Consider the following 17731-nt stretch of genomic DNA (forward strand, 5'->3'; position numbering starts at 1 on the left):
TGGTGGAGTCAAGGAAATTGAACTGTTCTCCGAAATACCTTCAGCTCTTTCCAAATTGGTACCACATGGACCAATTCATGAGACTAAGATTAAATCTCCTACTTACACGAGAAATATTGAGACCTCACCCAGAAAACAGAGTAACCTCATGCAGACTATGTCAAGGATCGCAATTAATTGAATCAGCAAAGCATTTGGTTATGTCCTGCCCGTCGACGAGAGACTTAAGAATAAGATTTTTCAGTGAACACATCAAAGAATACCCCAGCAGGACTGACGAAGACTGGCCGATACTACTGCTGGGAAGAGACAGAATTCGGACCACCTTGGCTCTGACGCAGTGGTGATTGAAACTTTTAAAAGAATGGACACTGTCAATGAAGAATCATTGTCATAGATGGTGCTATTAGATGAGATAGAAATAATGGATGAGTAAATTAAGGAGCTTTAAGCAAAACAGATTGAAGATTGGCAAAAGGTTTTTTTTCTGCAATGTTTAACCATTTAATGCCAAATAAAATAAAAATACTTTGTGTTAAAGCAAATGAACAAATAAATAGTCTATTGAAAACTGATATTAGTGCTCATATCAGAGCATATCAAGGTAAATCTATATAAACTAGTAGGGAATGTTTTAGTGTATTACTAATCTGTAGTTTTTCATTAATAAGAGTTTGTCTAAGGCTTAACTAAATAGGTTTTTTATGCATTCTGCCTAATTTGTGTCAAGAGTGCTCTGTGTGCTTATCTGAACCCTTCACCAATCTTACACCCTCTTAAGTCTGTGCCTTGCTGTTCAGTAACACTACCCACATTGTTTGGCTAGACCTTAGTTTGTCACTGTTCTTCATAATAGGATGGCCTCTCAGAATCTGTCCACAAGGTTGATTCTGAAAATCCATTATAAGATAAAACTGCATTCATGGCGGTAAAATAGTCTTCATCTGTGAAGCAGCCAGCATATTCAAATACTTTCTCTCCCTCCTCCCCTGTCCTTTTCCATCCCCTCTTCACGCCTTCCCGATCTCTCAACGTCTTGCACACCATGCAAACACTATCTCTCTCACACACTTTTTCAGCAGTCTCGCTCACCTGCCAATTGATGTTTGCACCTTCTCACACACCATCTCTTGCACACTTTCTCCCATATTCCTGCTTTTTGCACATACTGCTAACCACAAACATGCACTTCCTTACACTCTTGCAGGAGCAAATGTCTCCCCATTCTTGAACCATTGTCTGACACCCATATCTTGTATTTTAAGGTAGAATTGCTCATATCTGAAATTGATATAATTCCATGGAGTAAAGTTATTCAATCCTTACCACCTCATGACAGACAACCTGCTTGTCTTGGTGGCGTTCATCCTTTATAATCTAAATTTGCAAGAGCTCTCTTGTGCCACCCCTATACTTGTGTTGTGGTCCGCTTTAAAGTTCTTCATCTAGACCCGCGTGACACATTTGGGAGGCTAGCTATTAACCATGTGCTTCTAGTTTGCTGTAGTGTGTGGTTAATGTAGAATGCTAGAAGCGTCATGTAAACTAATAGTGGTATGTAGGATCCAAAATGCCTCTGTGCCTCATTTTATTGGGTGCCTCAATCAACCCAAATGCAATACTTGTTACCTGGTATTCTACATTGGCTTCCATGACAGTTTCCTATAAAGGTTTTGGTCCAATAGACTTCTTTTTTTCCGCTCCTGTCCTGTTAGCTTGTGATTAGTGGGAGGAGAAAAAAAACAGGGTATTTTGGTATAGCATGAAAAAAATCAATTCCTGATGTATTGTACAAGCTGCATATTTGGGCAGTGAAGCGCTCAATAATACATTTTAGCAGTAGCCATATTTTGCTAACCCTAAGATATTTCAGTGGCCCGTACTAGCATTTATCAATTTACCTTTGTGTTTTGGTTTGTTGCAGATGTGCTGCTGGATATTCTGGAAACCCTAATATCCGAGGACAGAAGTGTGTGGCAGCAGGTAAGTCTGATCAGAAGCAGAGAACGACACCCAACCATGAGTAAGAAATTGAATGGCTGCATGCATCAGCCACTTTGAGGGCCCCCAGTTCATATTATAGGGGTGCGCTGTAGCTTATAGAGGGATCTTGTATGAGTAGGATCGAGAACCTGATTTAGCATTCTTGTGGCAGGAGTCCTGGACAAACCAGAATTGACTCCAGTGAAGCCCTGCTCCTCAGTCCTGTTCACAAGAAGGCCTTTGTTGGTGCTTCAATCCCTGGACCGGTGGGCACAACCTGTCCCAATCCCTGCTCGAGGATCTGTGCCTGCTGAGTCTTCGGAAGTGTCCCTGGACCACAAAGGCCTTCTTGAGACCAGGACAGAGGGTCAGGGCTTCATCGGGATAAGTATGTAGTTGATGCTGGTCAGCTGCAGGTTCGTCTCTGGGTCATCAGTGGGCTTATCTTCTTCATACAAGTCTTGGCTCTAAGGATGATCTGTCAAACAGTCACAGGATTCCTCGTTTTAGCCAAGATTCAGGCTGGGAGCAAGCCCACCAATGATAAGGCTCTGCACCATTCAAACAGACACGGTTTGTCCAATCATTGGCAACCACTGGTCATCACATCTGCCTAGCAACACACTTTCAGGCACCAGAGGATGTGGATTGGGACTAAACATTCCCAGTCCCTTCATATGGATCCCACACACAGCACCCCTTGCCTGTGAAAGCCACAGCTTACCCTAGGGAAAGGATTTCCATATATTGTCAAAAATATCCATTGTCAGTAGTTTTTATCTGAGCACTTTAAAATACGAAATTTGGACCCTGGGAAGCTGTGATGATGATGATGTGATCGAGGATGACAAGTAATGTGGGACCAAATCTTGGCAGTGCTGTTGCATAAAATTACTGTAAATATTGCATTTTTAAATGTGCTGTTTTTATGGATATGAATTCGTGGTTTCTTTGTTCTTCTATGCACTGTTATGGGTGTCATCTGAAATAAAGTTTTACTAAGTAACTGATTTCGATAGAGGTATTTCCTGGCCCGAGAGGGCCAAAGGACAATATGGCCAAAGATCAAGCCCAAAAACCTCATGACCAGGCCATCTTAGGGGGCTAGCCACCTTTTAGTAGCCATTTGCGCTAAAAATGCAAAAGTGAATAAGTGAAAACTCACGCACAGTAAAAATATCACAGCTGCCACAGTGCACATTGTCCAATTAACCAAAAAGCCATTATATGCAAATACGTGTTGGTAGCGTTTCATTATTCTTGATTGAATGAGCATACAAGCTTACCAATACAGTTTACCTGCCTTGAATAACAGATTCATACTTGAAGTGTACCATTGGGTTTTGCTTTTCCTACTCTGCTTTATACAGCACTAAACCAGTCTTTAAGTTAATACTAGTCTTTGAGTTGCTGTTAGCCCCTCTTTAAAAGTATATATGCCTTACTCACCTTGAATAGCTGCTCCTCTTTTAAACTTGTAACCATGGGTTGTGTTTCCCTGAATTGCTTTGGTGCTCTTCTGAAATAGTTTAGTAACATTGCTGCTTAACTTAGAAATTGTATTATGCACTTCTATAAAGTATACTGGGTATAACTAGCTATTAGGTAGCCGGTAGTTATGTACCAATAGGTCAATTACCTTGAAATACATTGTGTCTTAAAGTGTAATTGGGTTTTGCTTTCCCTGAATTGCTTAGTGCATTCTAAAATAGTTATTGAGTGACCATACGTATCATTGAGTAGCTTAAGGACCCTCTAGAAAGTATGAGTTACATTGCTAGCTCTGTTCTACAAAGTAATCTGTTACAAGGTGTATACTTCTAACTGGGTTGGTTTATTAAGTGATTTATGAAACTGAGTGTCACCGCATGACTGGCAGGGTCTACTACCCTTGAATTACTGATGGTATCCTACAAGTATATCTAACTTGGTTTTACTCCCCAATAATAGCTGACTGCCATTCTGAATGTTTGAAGTTTATTTTATTTGTAAAGTGCAGCCAGGCCCCTGGGCAACCGGGCGCATATTCTTAGATACAAGTTACAATAACTGTGTTGTAGATTTGACTCACCTTGACTGATTGTATTCACAATAAGGTTATACACCCATAAATATTGAGTTGGTTTTTATAGTTGTGCTTATATGATATGTTATAGTACTTATTTCTCCAAGCTTTATCTGGGCCTACTTTTATTTAAATAAAACATTTTATATTTTACAATACATAGTGTTTCAGTGTTTCTTTGGACCATATGTATGCTACAATTTCTTTATACCAAGTTACAACCCTCTCTCCCTCCTAAGATCAGCCTGGTCGCTCTGTCCATGCTACCAAAATTCTTAGATGATACAGCCTTATACTAAGAGTGAAGCTTATGTAATGTCTCAGATGTATGGTTTTATGAAGCCCTTAGTTGAACTTTAGAAACACTGTCCTAACATCCCCTCACTCATCAAACCCTGTAGCTCCTTGGAATTATCAGGTCATGGTTAACCCTGCTTCCCACAAGCATCTCTAGTCCGATAGATGACCGTTGTGATCTGTACACACATTGAATACTTTGAAATGTTGGAACATACAGAATTCTCCAATTCAATGCCACATGACTGTGGTCTGCCATCATTCAATAAAAGGATATAATTTAATGCATTTAAAGAAAACATGCTTTAAATATGAGAAATTATTCTCAGTATGCCATTGATTGCAGCTGGAGAGTCTTTTTCTGCTGCAGCATTTCAGCTGCATGCTAATGGGTTGACCTAACATAATTTTTCTGTTTTTCGTCATCTTGCTTTCCTCTCCCTGCAGACCGAGCACCGCTTGTGGTTCAAATCCATCCGGCAAGAGCTTCTGTCTCCCAAGGTGGGGAGGTATCTCTGCGCTGCCACGTGAATGGGAACCCACCGTTCTACTTTTACTGGTCACGGGAAGACGGTCGTCCTGTTCCAAGCAATGCACAGCCCAGAGCCAAAGGTATGTGACCACTGGACAGAAATCCAGTCTCTGAATTTGGATCAGACTTCATCATGGACATGATCTGATCTTTAAACATTCTTCGCTCCCCCCTCATCCTAAACAGCTATCACTGATTTTAGGCCATATGCTGTATAATTCTCAATTTATAGTACCAGTGTCATTGGAAATAACTCTTTATACTGATGTAGAAACTGCCCTGTTTTTTCACACAATGTCTTGCAGTCATTCTCACTCTGTCACACTAGTCTTTCCCACATCATTCTCCCTCTTTACTACTCACCCTCACTCTCTCACATCTTCTTCTAATTCCTTCCCACAATGGCCATCTTCTCTATTCATCTATCTTTTCCTCACATACTGCCTCCTCCAGAGACCACTTTTCCCTATCCAACAGGCCGTTCTACTTGCCTCCGTTGTCGCTTTGGCCATGTGCTCCTCCTTGACAAGGGTGTTTCTGTCTTGCGCATCAATTTCTGCACCTATCCTCAAGTGCTCAGAGTATACTCTTTTTTTTTTTTTTTTTTTTTTTTTTTTTTTCCTTTTTCCTTTTTCCTCATCGAATATCTGCCCCCCCCCCCCCCCCCCCCCCACACACACACATAACTGTTTTTCCACACCAACAACATATCTTCATTTATCCTGGGTGTTCTGAACTATTTGTTTCACACCCCATATGGTTGATTTCTACTTCTAGAGTGGTGGTCACACTACCATTATGCCATCCCCTACTTTTTCCTGATCCGTTGCAGTGGGTCTCTATTCCAGTGCTGTCTGGTCTCTCGTCTTCACTAGTGCCTGACATTTCCATCTAGAAGTGCTGGGTGCCTTAGCCCTCCCTAGTGCTGAATGTCTATACATAATGGCTTTCTCTATTCATCCATTCGTGTCTTTCTCAGGGTTTTGCATGAACCCTTTGATTGTTGGTACCTCTGACTCCTTTTCTGTCTATAGGTGAGGAGCTTCACTTCCGTAGAGTGCAGCCATCTGATGCTGGCGTCTACATCTGCACTTGCCGCAACCTGCAGAATGCAAACACCAGCCGAGCGGAGGTCATTGTGGCCGGTAAGCCTATTGGTCAGCACAATGGCATATTGTATTAGATTTAGACATTTGTGCTCTTGACAACTGAACATCAGTGCTAGGCTTCCAACTGAATGGGACTGCTTCAGGTGCTTATGGTTTGACATATAATTGGCTTGAGATTCTTTGGGCTGAGCAGAGTGAAGTGCTGAAACATTTGGAATAAGCATGCTCCCTCATGAAGCCAGTTTTGCACTGGAGGTTAATAAGATGAAATAACACTGGAGCATGATTGACAGCTACATCATACTGCAGTAACATTTTTCACCTGGTTCTCAGCATTAAGTAGATTTTCACAATACGCCATAGTACACATTTTCATAATGTGTATTATGGAGTAATTTTGTGTTCCATTGACAAAAAAAGCATTCAAAGTAAATCTGAGTGAGCGCTCAACACTGAACGTCACCCCAAATAACCTCTGCCATGCCACTTTTGCAGTGACATCAGAAGAGCTATGTTAGGAAAGATTTTTTTGTAACTTGATGGATTGAACCCCAAGCCATTTGCTATGGCTTCAACCGCCTTTCTTAAACACACCTATTTTGAGGGCATTTGTCAGGCCATATGGTTACCAGTTCAGGAGCCTCTGTGTCCTGTGAAGGATAATAGCATTGTTTTAATGTAGCACACACCACCTTGCAGTGTTCTCCTGCAGGAGTTTTTTCGTCTTTTTTAATAGTGACCTTGTGATGTGTCCAGGACGGGCTGTTGGCAACAGATTTGAATTTTATTCATTTGTAACAATTATTTTTACCCCATAATGCCATTTTAATGACCACATACTAAAAACGGCTGCGCCATGCAGTTTTTGCCCCATCCTCTGGCCATCAAGCCGGTAAGGTTTGATCTGCAGGTCGCAGGTTCGAATCCCAGCAAGTCCAACTCAACCTTTTATCCTTCCGAGGTCGATAAATGAGTACCAACTTCGGTTGGGATGATAAATGTATGTAAATATGTTCTCTGTAAAGCTTTTTGGCTTAAGGCGCTTTATAAATAACAAATCATTATCTTATTCTTCATCTTCCTGCCTTTTTTCTCAGTTCAGGAGTCCTATATATGTATGCACTTTCGCTGGATACAGCTTGGAGTTGCTGTGCAAAAGTGGAAGTGTGTGCAGCCCGGCCAGATGTGGGGGAATGGGACTGTTTTATACCAATCCACATTCCAACCAGGCAGATGTTTGTTGCTGGGCATATGTGGTGCAAAAGGCTTGGGCAGCCATTGCCAGTTTGAATGGTGCAGATCTTTGCCATTTGTGGGCTCGCCATTGGCAGTCTGAAATTAGGATGAAAGTAGATTTCCTGCCGCGGTTTCCCAGATCGTAGACTGGAGCCAAAATCCTGAAGATGAGCATCACTGGAAAACTGCCTTACAGGATGACCAGCATTGCCAAAGCTGTCACTCACCCAGCACGGTGGCTGTCCTTGCCGGACAGTCAACCAGCCAATCACGCCAGAGTGCATTTGGGTCTCCTAGGAGACTAAGCACAGGGAGTTTCGGGCACCTCCCTCACTTCCTGCCCACCCCAGACACTAGACGCCATAGGCAGTCTTCAGTCCTGAAGCCTGCCAAAGGCACACAAACAAAGGGACCAAACCTGGTTTGGCACGCAGAGACAAACACTAGAAGGACCTTTCCAAAAAGAAAAGGCGAAAAAAGAAGAACGGGAACTCTTTAAACAAAGGGGCTTAAGGCGCCATCTTGAAAAACATGGCTCCCGTGATTTTTATCTACCTGTGTTCGCGGTCAGGTAAAATCATGGTAGTTAGTTGTAAAACCACTGCCACCAGCCTTTTCGATAGGAAAGGGTATCATTTGACTGCTACATAAGTATTTAGACACAGGGGACACTATGTAACCCCTCAAGCACTCCATTGTAAGGTGGTGTGTGCTGGGTCTAGGAATTTGGAAAGACTAGTAAAGTCAATTTCACTTTACATTCTCTGGGAAACAGTAGTTTATCCCAGAGAAGGTATTTAAACCAGTGGGAAGTCTAAAAGACATCCCTGTGTCACTGCACTGAGGGTGCTGTTAAACACACATGAACATATGATGCCTATGGACTTATCTAAAACCCCATAATCAAAGAACACAAATGTAAAACACACATCAAAATACATGAAAGAGTGGGAAAAAAAGGCTCACACTCTTTCCAGGAAAAAAAAGGAGTCCTCAAAATCCAGCAAAGTTGCTGAGGGGTCTCTAAGGTGAAGGGAATAAGCACATTTATGAGAATTCTTCTTAACAAAAACTGTTCTGTTACCACTGAAAAGCACTCCGTTATGCATCTGTAATGTTGTTCACCTCTGTAAAGTGCTCTGTTGCTTCTTGAAGCTAGGTCTGCGCTCAATAAATACCATAATATCTGCATATATATGAAGCAAATGGGGGAGAACAAATGAGGATAAGCCACTAGTGCTAAGGAAGTAGGGGAAAAGTCACTCCCCTGCATCATCCCAGATAATACATTTTCACACAGACTAGATTTATAGTCAAATGTGTTGTAAACCTGTTAAATTGCACAGGCACTATCCAGAGGTCACCCTGGAGTGCGAATGTTGTGGCCATGGAATGGACAATTTCTTTCACCTTGCCTGGAAATTTCAGGTGGCTCAATGATCCTGGGAAAATATATTTGAGCGTACTGGCTGCCATTTTTTCCTGTTTGCGAAAAAATGTATATCTGGTGCGTGGGGGCCACCTCTGCGTGGGAACATGTGGTTAAAGGATATTGCGTACCGCTATAAAATGGAGGATCACAACCATGATATAACTTCAATATCTAAAAAGCCATGGGACATTTGGACTCTGTACAGGAACTATCTTGTAAGTAGATCTCCTGCAAACTCACCCAGATGTATTAAGGGTTCATGCCTGGAGTTGCATCAAGAGAACGTTCAGATGGTTAAGGTGATAAAGACTCAATGCATGATTAAACTGTGGGTAGATTAACTGGAAAAAGAAATATATGGAACTGTTCTGTATACGTAGATGCTTTGTAACTCAGTGTGCCTCATTACGAGTCCAGCGGTAACCGTGCCGAAAGTCACGGCAGGCTACCGCCGGACCCGTATTACCATTCCGCCTCCGTGATTCCTGGAATCACCAGGGCATTACAACCCCGGTGACCCGGGAATTCCGGTGGCAGAATTCTGTAAGTCCCCATTCCCATGGAGTCCAATAGGACTCCATGGGGATGGGGACCATGGAAACACCGGTTCCGTCTATGACAGATCCAGTGTTTCAATGTCCGCCTGCAGGCGGTTGGTGTAAATCCCGCCAGGTCTGACACCTCCCACCTACAGGACTCGTAATCAGCTGGTCCGGAAACAATGGTGCCATGTTATTACCGCCACCGTTTTTTCCGGACAGGCAGGGTTGTAATGAGACCGAATTTCTATTTGGATTGTATAAATGACTTGGGAGATATGATTGATCATTGACGATTGTTAAATTATATCTATCTTTTCTTTTGTGCATTAAATCCAATATAAAAGGCCCACCATGTCACCCTTGGTTTGCACTTAAACTTGTACAGACTGGTTTAAAGTCCTATGTATTCCTGTGTCTACCAATTCAAATCCAGTATGGGTGGGCCATTGTGTTTGGTGGTTTTAGGGCCAACCTGATTGGTTAGCCACGAGATATTTTGTGTGCTACGATCTGATGTTATTGGAGGCCAGCCTCTGTTTGAATGTATTAGTGGGATACCATGTGCATTCGTGATACCTGTACCATGTTTCTTGGAAAACTGCTACAGAAGATGGGCTGCTGGTGAAGACCTGGTGTGGCCACTCTAAGTGGACCCTGGCTTCTCTGTCCTTTCTGTTGGTTATTTCTTGGCTAGTGGTATCCCATCCCAGGATCTTCCTTCACTTCTCCCCAGCTCGTCTTGCTTGTTTTATATTGGGACCGATTCCTGGCCTTTACTGTGCTGCCTTTCTTTCCAATCCTCTTGGACCAAGTGCTTAAAAGTAGTTTTCCTGGCCTGAAAGTCGGGTGGCTTGCTGCTACCCTGCCACAGCTCTGCCTTGGGACATCCTGTGGCCGCTTATTGATGTTGCTGCCATCATGATGCAGTTTTTCTTTGGCTGCTTTTGCCTGTTCCTGTGGTGCTGTCCTGGAACTTTGGTGGGTTTCTGCATCCTGTCTCATTCCTTTTAGAAGTAGGTGTTTCTGTCATGTGGGTGTACTGTTTCTTCCTTATTTGTGTCACTTGGATTTTCGCTGGGTCATGGGTTTGAGTTTCTGCCAGTCTGCAGTCCCAACCTTTCCTAGCCTTACTTCAACGCTTCATTCTCCTGCTGTCCCTGGTGTGAACCTTCCTCATCCAGCAACCTAAGTACTTAACATGATATATTCCTTGAATTCTTCATCAGGGGCATCCTGGGTATGGGAGTAGTGGATGTCTAAGGTCTCCCATCCTTCACTGGATGTTCCATTCTCTGCAGGGGGGCAGGGGGTTGTGCTTCTTATGCAAACCATCTTGTGGGGTCTCCTCTGTTAACCCCCTTTGGCTGATCACCCCTTCTACTGCATCTCTATGGTAAAAAGAGAACTAACCTTGCTTTTCCCTCTAACCGTGGTAAGCCTATTGGATTTGTCACATTGGGGGTCATTACGAGTTGGGTGGTGCAGTAAAAATGCAGCAGAATTACCGTATACTGCTGCATTCCCGCACCGCCCAACTACAAGTTTGGCAGTAAGTCGGAGGATTCACCTGCAGCTATGAGCTGGAGGTAAATCTGCTGACTTTCTGCCCATTTTCAGCAGAATTACCGCTGCGGAAATTCCACCTTGGTAATGAAAAAGCCCCATAGAGTCCAATGGACTCTGATAAAATGGGGATTTACTCGGCCACTGCCATTTATATTCCGTCAGTAAACCCGCCAGACCAAGTGGTGATAATAGCAATTCTTTTGGGCTGTATTCTGGCAGATTTATTGTTTGAATACCACCCAACTTGTAATGACCCCCATTTTCCTTTATGGGAGAACCTTTGGGACATACTAAAACTGTGCAGAATTGACCCTTAACAGATACTTTCCCGGACATTAACACTTTTCCTAGATTCCCCATCAGGTCCTCAAGTTATTTTAGCAATTAGGACATTTTTGGAAGGTACCAGTGTTTTATGATCTATTTTAGAATAATACATCAGGGGGGGCATGGCTAGAGCTCAAGTAGAGGACGTTCTCTGTCTGAGCTCTCACCCTGATCGTGTGAATGATCCTGCATGTCTGGTTGCTGAGGGGCTGGCCCATCGGCATTGGCTCCTGATACCTGCTGCTCTTTGCCTGGTCCAGCTCTGACTTTAATCCGGGCCGGGAGAGCTGAGAAAATCCCATGGTGACGAACAGGCTGCTGCGGCATAACATGGCGGCCACACCAGCGTTGAGGGAACTCCTGGGCCTGTTCACTGCCTCGGACTGATGCTGCAGCCCTGGATTGAACCTGCAAATTGCTGGGCTCTGGTGACGGGGGGGCTAGCCACATGGACGCTCTTTGCTTTGTGGGCTGGGAGCCCTGGACCGATGTGAGGGACGCTGGAGCTGGCACGGGCGGGGTGGAAGAGCACTGACACTTTGCTAATTCAAGACCGTGCACTCGCAACAGTGTGCGGGCTCTGGCACTTCTCCCCCTCGCGTGGGGGCCTGAGTGTCTAGAGAGCGCTTCCATCTGCCTGCCTCTGTGATTGTTGCCTGGATGCTCTGGTGCGGAGCCGGATACCCACCGCCATGCCACTGCGCTGAGATGCGCAGGATGAGCGGGAGGGATACTGTGGATTAAAGGACGTGCACAGGGGTGTAAAGGTGGGCCCCAGGAGAGAGAGACAGGACCAGCCAGAGCAATTTTGATGGTACGCTCTTAGATCTGTGCAACGCAGCTAGACACGCATTGGCTGGGGCATGAACTAAGTTAATACATTAGATTTGCCGGAATGTAAGAATCAAATTACTGTGCCCGCTGAGTTACATGTGCAGGCACCAAGAGGGCTATGTATATTGGAAGTTTTGCCACTGATTGACAGGGACTCTGGCATCACAGGCACTGGTGTCAAGGAGTGGCCTGAAGGGCTTGAAGGTGGAATTGGAGCTGGGTTCATAACAAGAAACCTGTTTTGGGTACACGGATAGAATCAGTATTGGGCAATTGCCAACCTGCCTACTCATCCATGAGCCAGGGAAGTATCTACACAAAGTTAAATAGATGGATGTCTGGTGCGAACCTAGTAGGTGATTTTCTGGAAGAAAACGACACAGGAGATTCTGCTGAGGTGCCCCAACTACAGCACACGTTGTATGCCGCCCTTCATATTGCCTGGAAGTTACCTATTTGATTGACTGGGGTAGAAATTGCTTGCCCCTCCTACCCTGTTGTGATCCTGGGGGACTGAAGGTGGGTCGGTACATGCAGCACCCTCTTGACCGATTGCACTGGACTTGTTGTGGTTGCTGTGACATCACCACTTTATATGCTACTGTTTGGGAGGGACCAGACATTTCTTTGTGACAGTCTTCATTAGAAATACACTTGCCCCATCATCTGACATTGATCTATGAGTTGTGACCTACACCCCAGACACACCCTGCCATGCTGTCCACCAAACGGAAAAACAAGGGCACGATCATGAACACCTTTACAAACCAGGGGAGGCAGCGAGACTCTACCCCCAACTGTGTCCTTGGAGAGTACGGTGGGCCCGGAGGCGCATCCAGATACTCAGGATAAAATCCTGACAGCTATTGCTGGTTTACAGACCTTGCTGGGAAATAGGATTGATGAAGTTAAGGTGGACGTACAACTCCTGCAGAGGACGTACGCTCATTGGCGTAGAGAGTCACAAGTGCAGAGACACTGCTGAAGGAGACTGATACAGTTACCATGGATTTGGAAGTAAGGCTGAAGACTAGAGGCGAGAAATGATGCACTGGAACTGCGTGCTGAGGACGTGGAGGGCAGGTCACGCAGGAACAACATTTTCGTACTTGGTATGCCAGAAGGTATTGTTGGCACGGACCCAATCACTTACATTGAGACCCTGGTACTACAGGAAGTGGGCCCTGGGATACCATCAAAGGGTTTTGCGATTGAGAGAGCTCATCGATCCCTTCAGAGGAACCCCCTACTCTCACACCCCGGGTCGTTTCCCCGTCCTGTTATTGCCAAGGTTTTGAACTTCAGGGACAAGGAGGTGGTGCTGCAGTTCTCCAGAGACGGGGGGAACATTTGGAGGGGTAACTCCAAGATTGCTGTGTATCGGAATATGTTTGTCCACACTAAGGCAAGATTGCGCCAAATGGGCCTTTTAAATATATGATCATGTACCCAGCTAGACTTAAAGAAATGCACAATGGTAAGACACACTTTTTTGATATCCCAGAGGCAGTCAACATGTGGCTGGACCACAACGGAATGCTGGCTGAAGGAGCTAATATGCCTCAAACTGATATTCATCTTCTTAGTCCCTCAGGTCGACGTAGGAACCATTCACCCTTTTGAAGGAACAGCTCTTGCTTACAAATGGAACGCTGATGAGCCGTGATGTCCACTGTGGCTTAAATTGACACTTTGATGTGATCCAGCTGTGTTGGTGGGCCGAGCGGACACATGGGGGAGATTGTTCTGCCCGGAAGATGGGTCGGGTAGCCATAGTTGAGATGATCATAATCCCAAGGCTGTTTTATGCCTTCACAAATGTGTATTACTGTATAGAAGCCACATTTTTCTGCTACTTAGATGCTGTGATCAGAGACTTTCTATGGGGATAGAACCAGTGCGGATGGCACTTGACACCTTATGTTTACCCTATAGAGGGTTACCTCTATGCAGGTACCAAAAATGGAGCTTCATTATTTGAATGCTCAGATGGGCCACTTGGCAATGTGACTATATGATGACCTCACCCCAGATGGTAGACTGCTCCAGTTGTTGGTGCGCCCTGCATGGCTAAAAGAGGTACTGTGGATTTTGGATAGCTGCATAGGTACCCAGACACTACTGGTAAAATTGGGCAGACAGGTTTGGACTAGAGTGCTGAAGTTACTACCTCTACAGCATCCTTACTCGCCACATGTTCCCATAGGACCTGATATCTGTGACAGCATGGCTGAATTGAGTGCTGCTAGGAGGTGGGTGGAACTTTGCCTGTTTACGTGGGGAGATTTGTATGAAAATGGGTCGATTAGGGACTTGGAGAGTCTGATGCCTAGGGAAGAACTCGCGAAGGGCCAATTTCTCAGGTATCTGAGAATAACGGAGGTGGCTAAGAGAAAGTGAAAAGGGTGGCCTGCTGAGCCTGAGGCTTTGGCACTTTTTACTTTACTGAATAAGCTGGAAGACGGCCAGCGCCCTGTGTCCAGGTTGTATGGATGTTTGCAAGGTTTGACAACAGAAATGTGCAGTTGAAAGCGAGGTGGCAGATAGATGTTGGCCAGAACATCACTGATCAACAGTGAGACTATGCATTGCTTTTTATAAATAATGTGTCCAGAAATGCACGCTTTCGTTTAGTCCAGCTTAACGTGCTCCACCGCACCTACATGACCCCACATAGAGTGGACAAATACAATGTAAAGGCATCGTCGAATTGTCCCTGCTGCCACATGGATGGATCTAATCTGATTCACATGTTTTGGAAGTGCTCTAGGGTGTATAATTTCTGGTCACACGTGCAGCAATCTTGCATAACAGCTGGAATTCTAAGGTATAATTGAGTCCACTTGAATGCCTCTTGGGTGCATATCCCAGACCTAATAAATATCGCCACATAACCAAGTTTATGGACCTTGCATGTGTCTTGGCAAAAAGACGCATAGCCATATCTTGGAAACTCAGGTCGGGCCCCCAATATATGGAATGGCAGAAGGAATTTCAGCAATGGTCCCTAGCTGAAACAGCGACCTGTATTTGATCTTTCAGCAGTGACGCTAGTGTGACTTCTGATACCTTTGAGACATGAAACGCCATTCTTCTTGCAATGTTCCATCCATTGGATGATATGCCATCCTGAGCACTACAACCCACTACTGTTTACTCTGTACTTTTAAATTTGTAAAAGTATCTCGCCCTGACTTGAAGTTTCCTGCCCAATCCAGACACAAAAGGTTTATTTGCTACCTGTTTACCACCTTTTTTAATCACTGCCTAGCTATGGACCTGCCCTCAGAATATGTAAACTGTCCAATCCTTGTTTCCTCCCTTGTTGGAGTTGTTAATGTTTTGTTTTGTCTATACGCTGTTGCTGATCTTGTGAAAATGATTTGTCATCTGGGAAAAAGCCAAATGTACTGTTGGGGTTTGTTGGGGTTAGGGTTTGAGTACACTGGGACCTATACTGATGCAGGAATTTGTTACCTAAATGTAATTGCTATTTGGAAAGTGACCATTCTGGTCTCCCCATTTGTTTACCCTTTTCCTCCGTCCATGTAGGGCTGTGTTGTTAGTATGCCTGTGTTAGGATTATTTGTGCTGCAATCTATTGGGAGTTAACAGAGAACACTCTTCAACCCATGTTTTGGCATTGCGATTCTATAACTGAGTGCATGCATTTCATCGGTCTGCAGGAATCCCTCATCCCCGCCCACCTTTGTTTAGCAATTCAAGGTGTAGGGGTTACCACCAGATAGTATTGCCGACACTGAATCTAGCCACACAAAGGGTCCTTTCAAAGGCCCTTTACTGTTTTTATAGTATAAAGTTTAACTCTGGTTTATTTTTTAGAACGTATTTGCCTGCTTATCTTGTGTAATACTTTAATAGTTTTTATATACATCTACCTTTTTCAGGATATCTATGGTTTGTGTCTCTGTTTATGTAACCGATTGGACCCAACTGTACCAAGCTGCCAGCGCATTCCTTTCCAAGAGTGAAGCTTGACTTCTCTGCTCTGTTACCCATTGAAAGAGTTTTAGTGTACCTTGGTGTACACACTGTTTTTCCCCTTAGGATAGCTCAATAGGTCTATAAATACACACACTTTACCAGGCAGTGGAACAATCTGCCTAACAGGGTGGAAGGTGGAGGGTATGATCTTAGTCTTAGTTATTAGGCAAAAATGTTACCAGCCATTGTTTGCTAATATGATCCAGTAATGTACCCTGAAGGAATCACTTTTCGCTACTCTTGGGATAGGTTCTCCGTGCATAGGCTTCCTCACACCAGAATACTGCACATTTGGGACTGACTAGTTATATAGTCAGGGGTACTCAAGAAAAATTAATCTGAGTTTAGGTCTTTCAGAAGAAAAGTAACACATAACATTACCGTTCTTGAGATCTTCAAATATAGATTCTGTGCAATATGTGTAGAATGGATTTTAACTGATATCTTCTGGGCATCTTTTGCTTACGTGGGTAAGGTATTTTCCCTACATCCGTTGGTTGGCTTCAATGAACACTGGCTGCTGTGGATCTTCTAATTTCTTATCGTTTTGTAGCTTTCCAATTTCTCTGCTTGTTGATCAAAAATGCAGTGTTGCTGTTTTTCAAGGTTTTGTTTTTAAGTATGATTTTTTTTCCTTTTTCCCATGTTCTCCGGAAGGTGCTCCAATTAAGCCGATCACAGTCACTGTGGAGGAACAGAAGGTACAGAACATTCGTGTCGGATTAGATGTGACATTCATATGCACAGCTAAAAGCCAGGTGAGTACAGAGAGGGCACATTCACCTCTTCTACACAGTTGAATCACATGTAATGTTCAACCATATTACTGCAGTAATTCATGAATCATTTATAATGCGCTTAATACCTGTGACCAGTCTCTAAGCACGGGATTGGGAGTCAAACTTGTGTTGCTCTGCGTTGTCTTGCTTCCAAGACAAACACATTTATTTATTACATTTGTTATACGCCCAGACCCGGGGGTATCACGGCGTAGTTGCACCTGAGCTATTCTCCCTCCTGCATGACATGGGGGAGGGGTGTTGTGGAGAGTAGAGAAAAGTGTTTAATGCCCGTGAGCATGATTCAGTGCCTCCTCTTAACCACAGAACGACTAATGCATTCATTCATTCTTTCTTCGAATATAAAAATATATTAATTAACGCCATAAAGACAATGGAAACGGCAGATATCCACACAATGATTGCAATCCCGACACAAATGCACACCTCCTTTGAGTCCCTTTCATGCCAGTTCCCCATCTCAACCAAAAACTCTATTACACCAAAACAACCAGAGATGCCTGCATTCCCTTTCCAAGACCCTTGAAGTGACCACTGCTGTCCTGACTCCATTTTCTAAGTGACAGAGGAGCTCCGAAGAAGACTCCTCCTTCCCTTTGGCTGGTGGGAACAACCAGTCCCAAGACAAACTTTGGAATGAGCCATCTCCCGAGGTCCTAGGAGCTTTCAGAGCTGCGGGACCCCAACACCAGGAGACCTACTGCCCATTTCGAGTGCATCATTGTGAAAAGGCCAAATACACTTAAATCTTTGCTGAACCCATAAGGACACTCCAGAGATCCGATCCAACTCACACAGACCCCCTCACCAGAGTGTGGGACTGCAGGAAGTAAAGAAGATTGACCGGGCGATTCATGTACTTTGTTGGTGCTGCTGAAAAGGTGCCAAAACCGCAGAGTGAACCAAGAAGTTGCTAAATGTCGTGCTACTAGTCCTCCCTCGAGACTGCTGCTGCTGAGAGACACTGTCCATTGTCCTGCCTTTTGTCACCATACCAAGGAAT

At 44.2% G+C, this 17731-nt stretch overlaps 1 protein-coding gene across 7 annotated transcripts in view; it reads left to right on the top strand.

The window, feature by feature from the left end:
- The window catches only part of HSPG2 (heparan sulfate proteoglycan 2), a 1237996-nt gene that overhangs the window by 738839 nt on the left and 481426 nt on the right, over window positions 1-17731 (top strand). For all 7 annotated transcript variants that reach the window (XM_069610942.1, XM_069610946.1, XM_069610944.1 and 4 more), the window contains 4 exons: window positions 1925-1983; window positions 4793-4957; window positions 5912-6022; window positions 16586-16686. In XM_069610942.1, the coding sequence (XP_069467043.1) occupies window positions 1925-1983; window positions 4793-4957; window positions 5912-6022; window positions 16586-16686 (436 nt within the window). The remainder of the gene's footprint in view (window positions 1-1924; window positions 1984-4792; window positions 4958-5911; window positions 6023-16585; window positions 16687-17731) is intronic.

Source organism: Ambystoma mexicanum, chromosome 8 (genome assembly GCF_040938575.1).
Source record: "Ambystoma mexicanum isolate Mex_15411 chromosome 8, UKY_AmexF1_1, whole genome shotgun sequence".
Lineage (NCBI taxonomy): Eukaryota > Metazoa > Chordata > Amphibia > Caudata > Ambystomatidae > Ambystoma > Ambystoma mexicanum.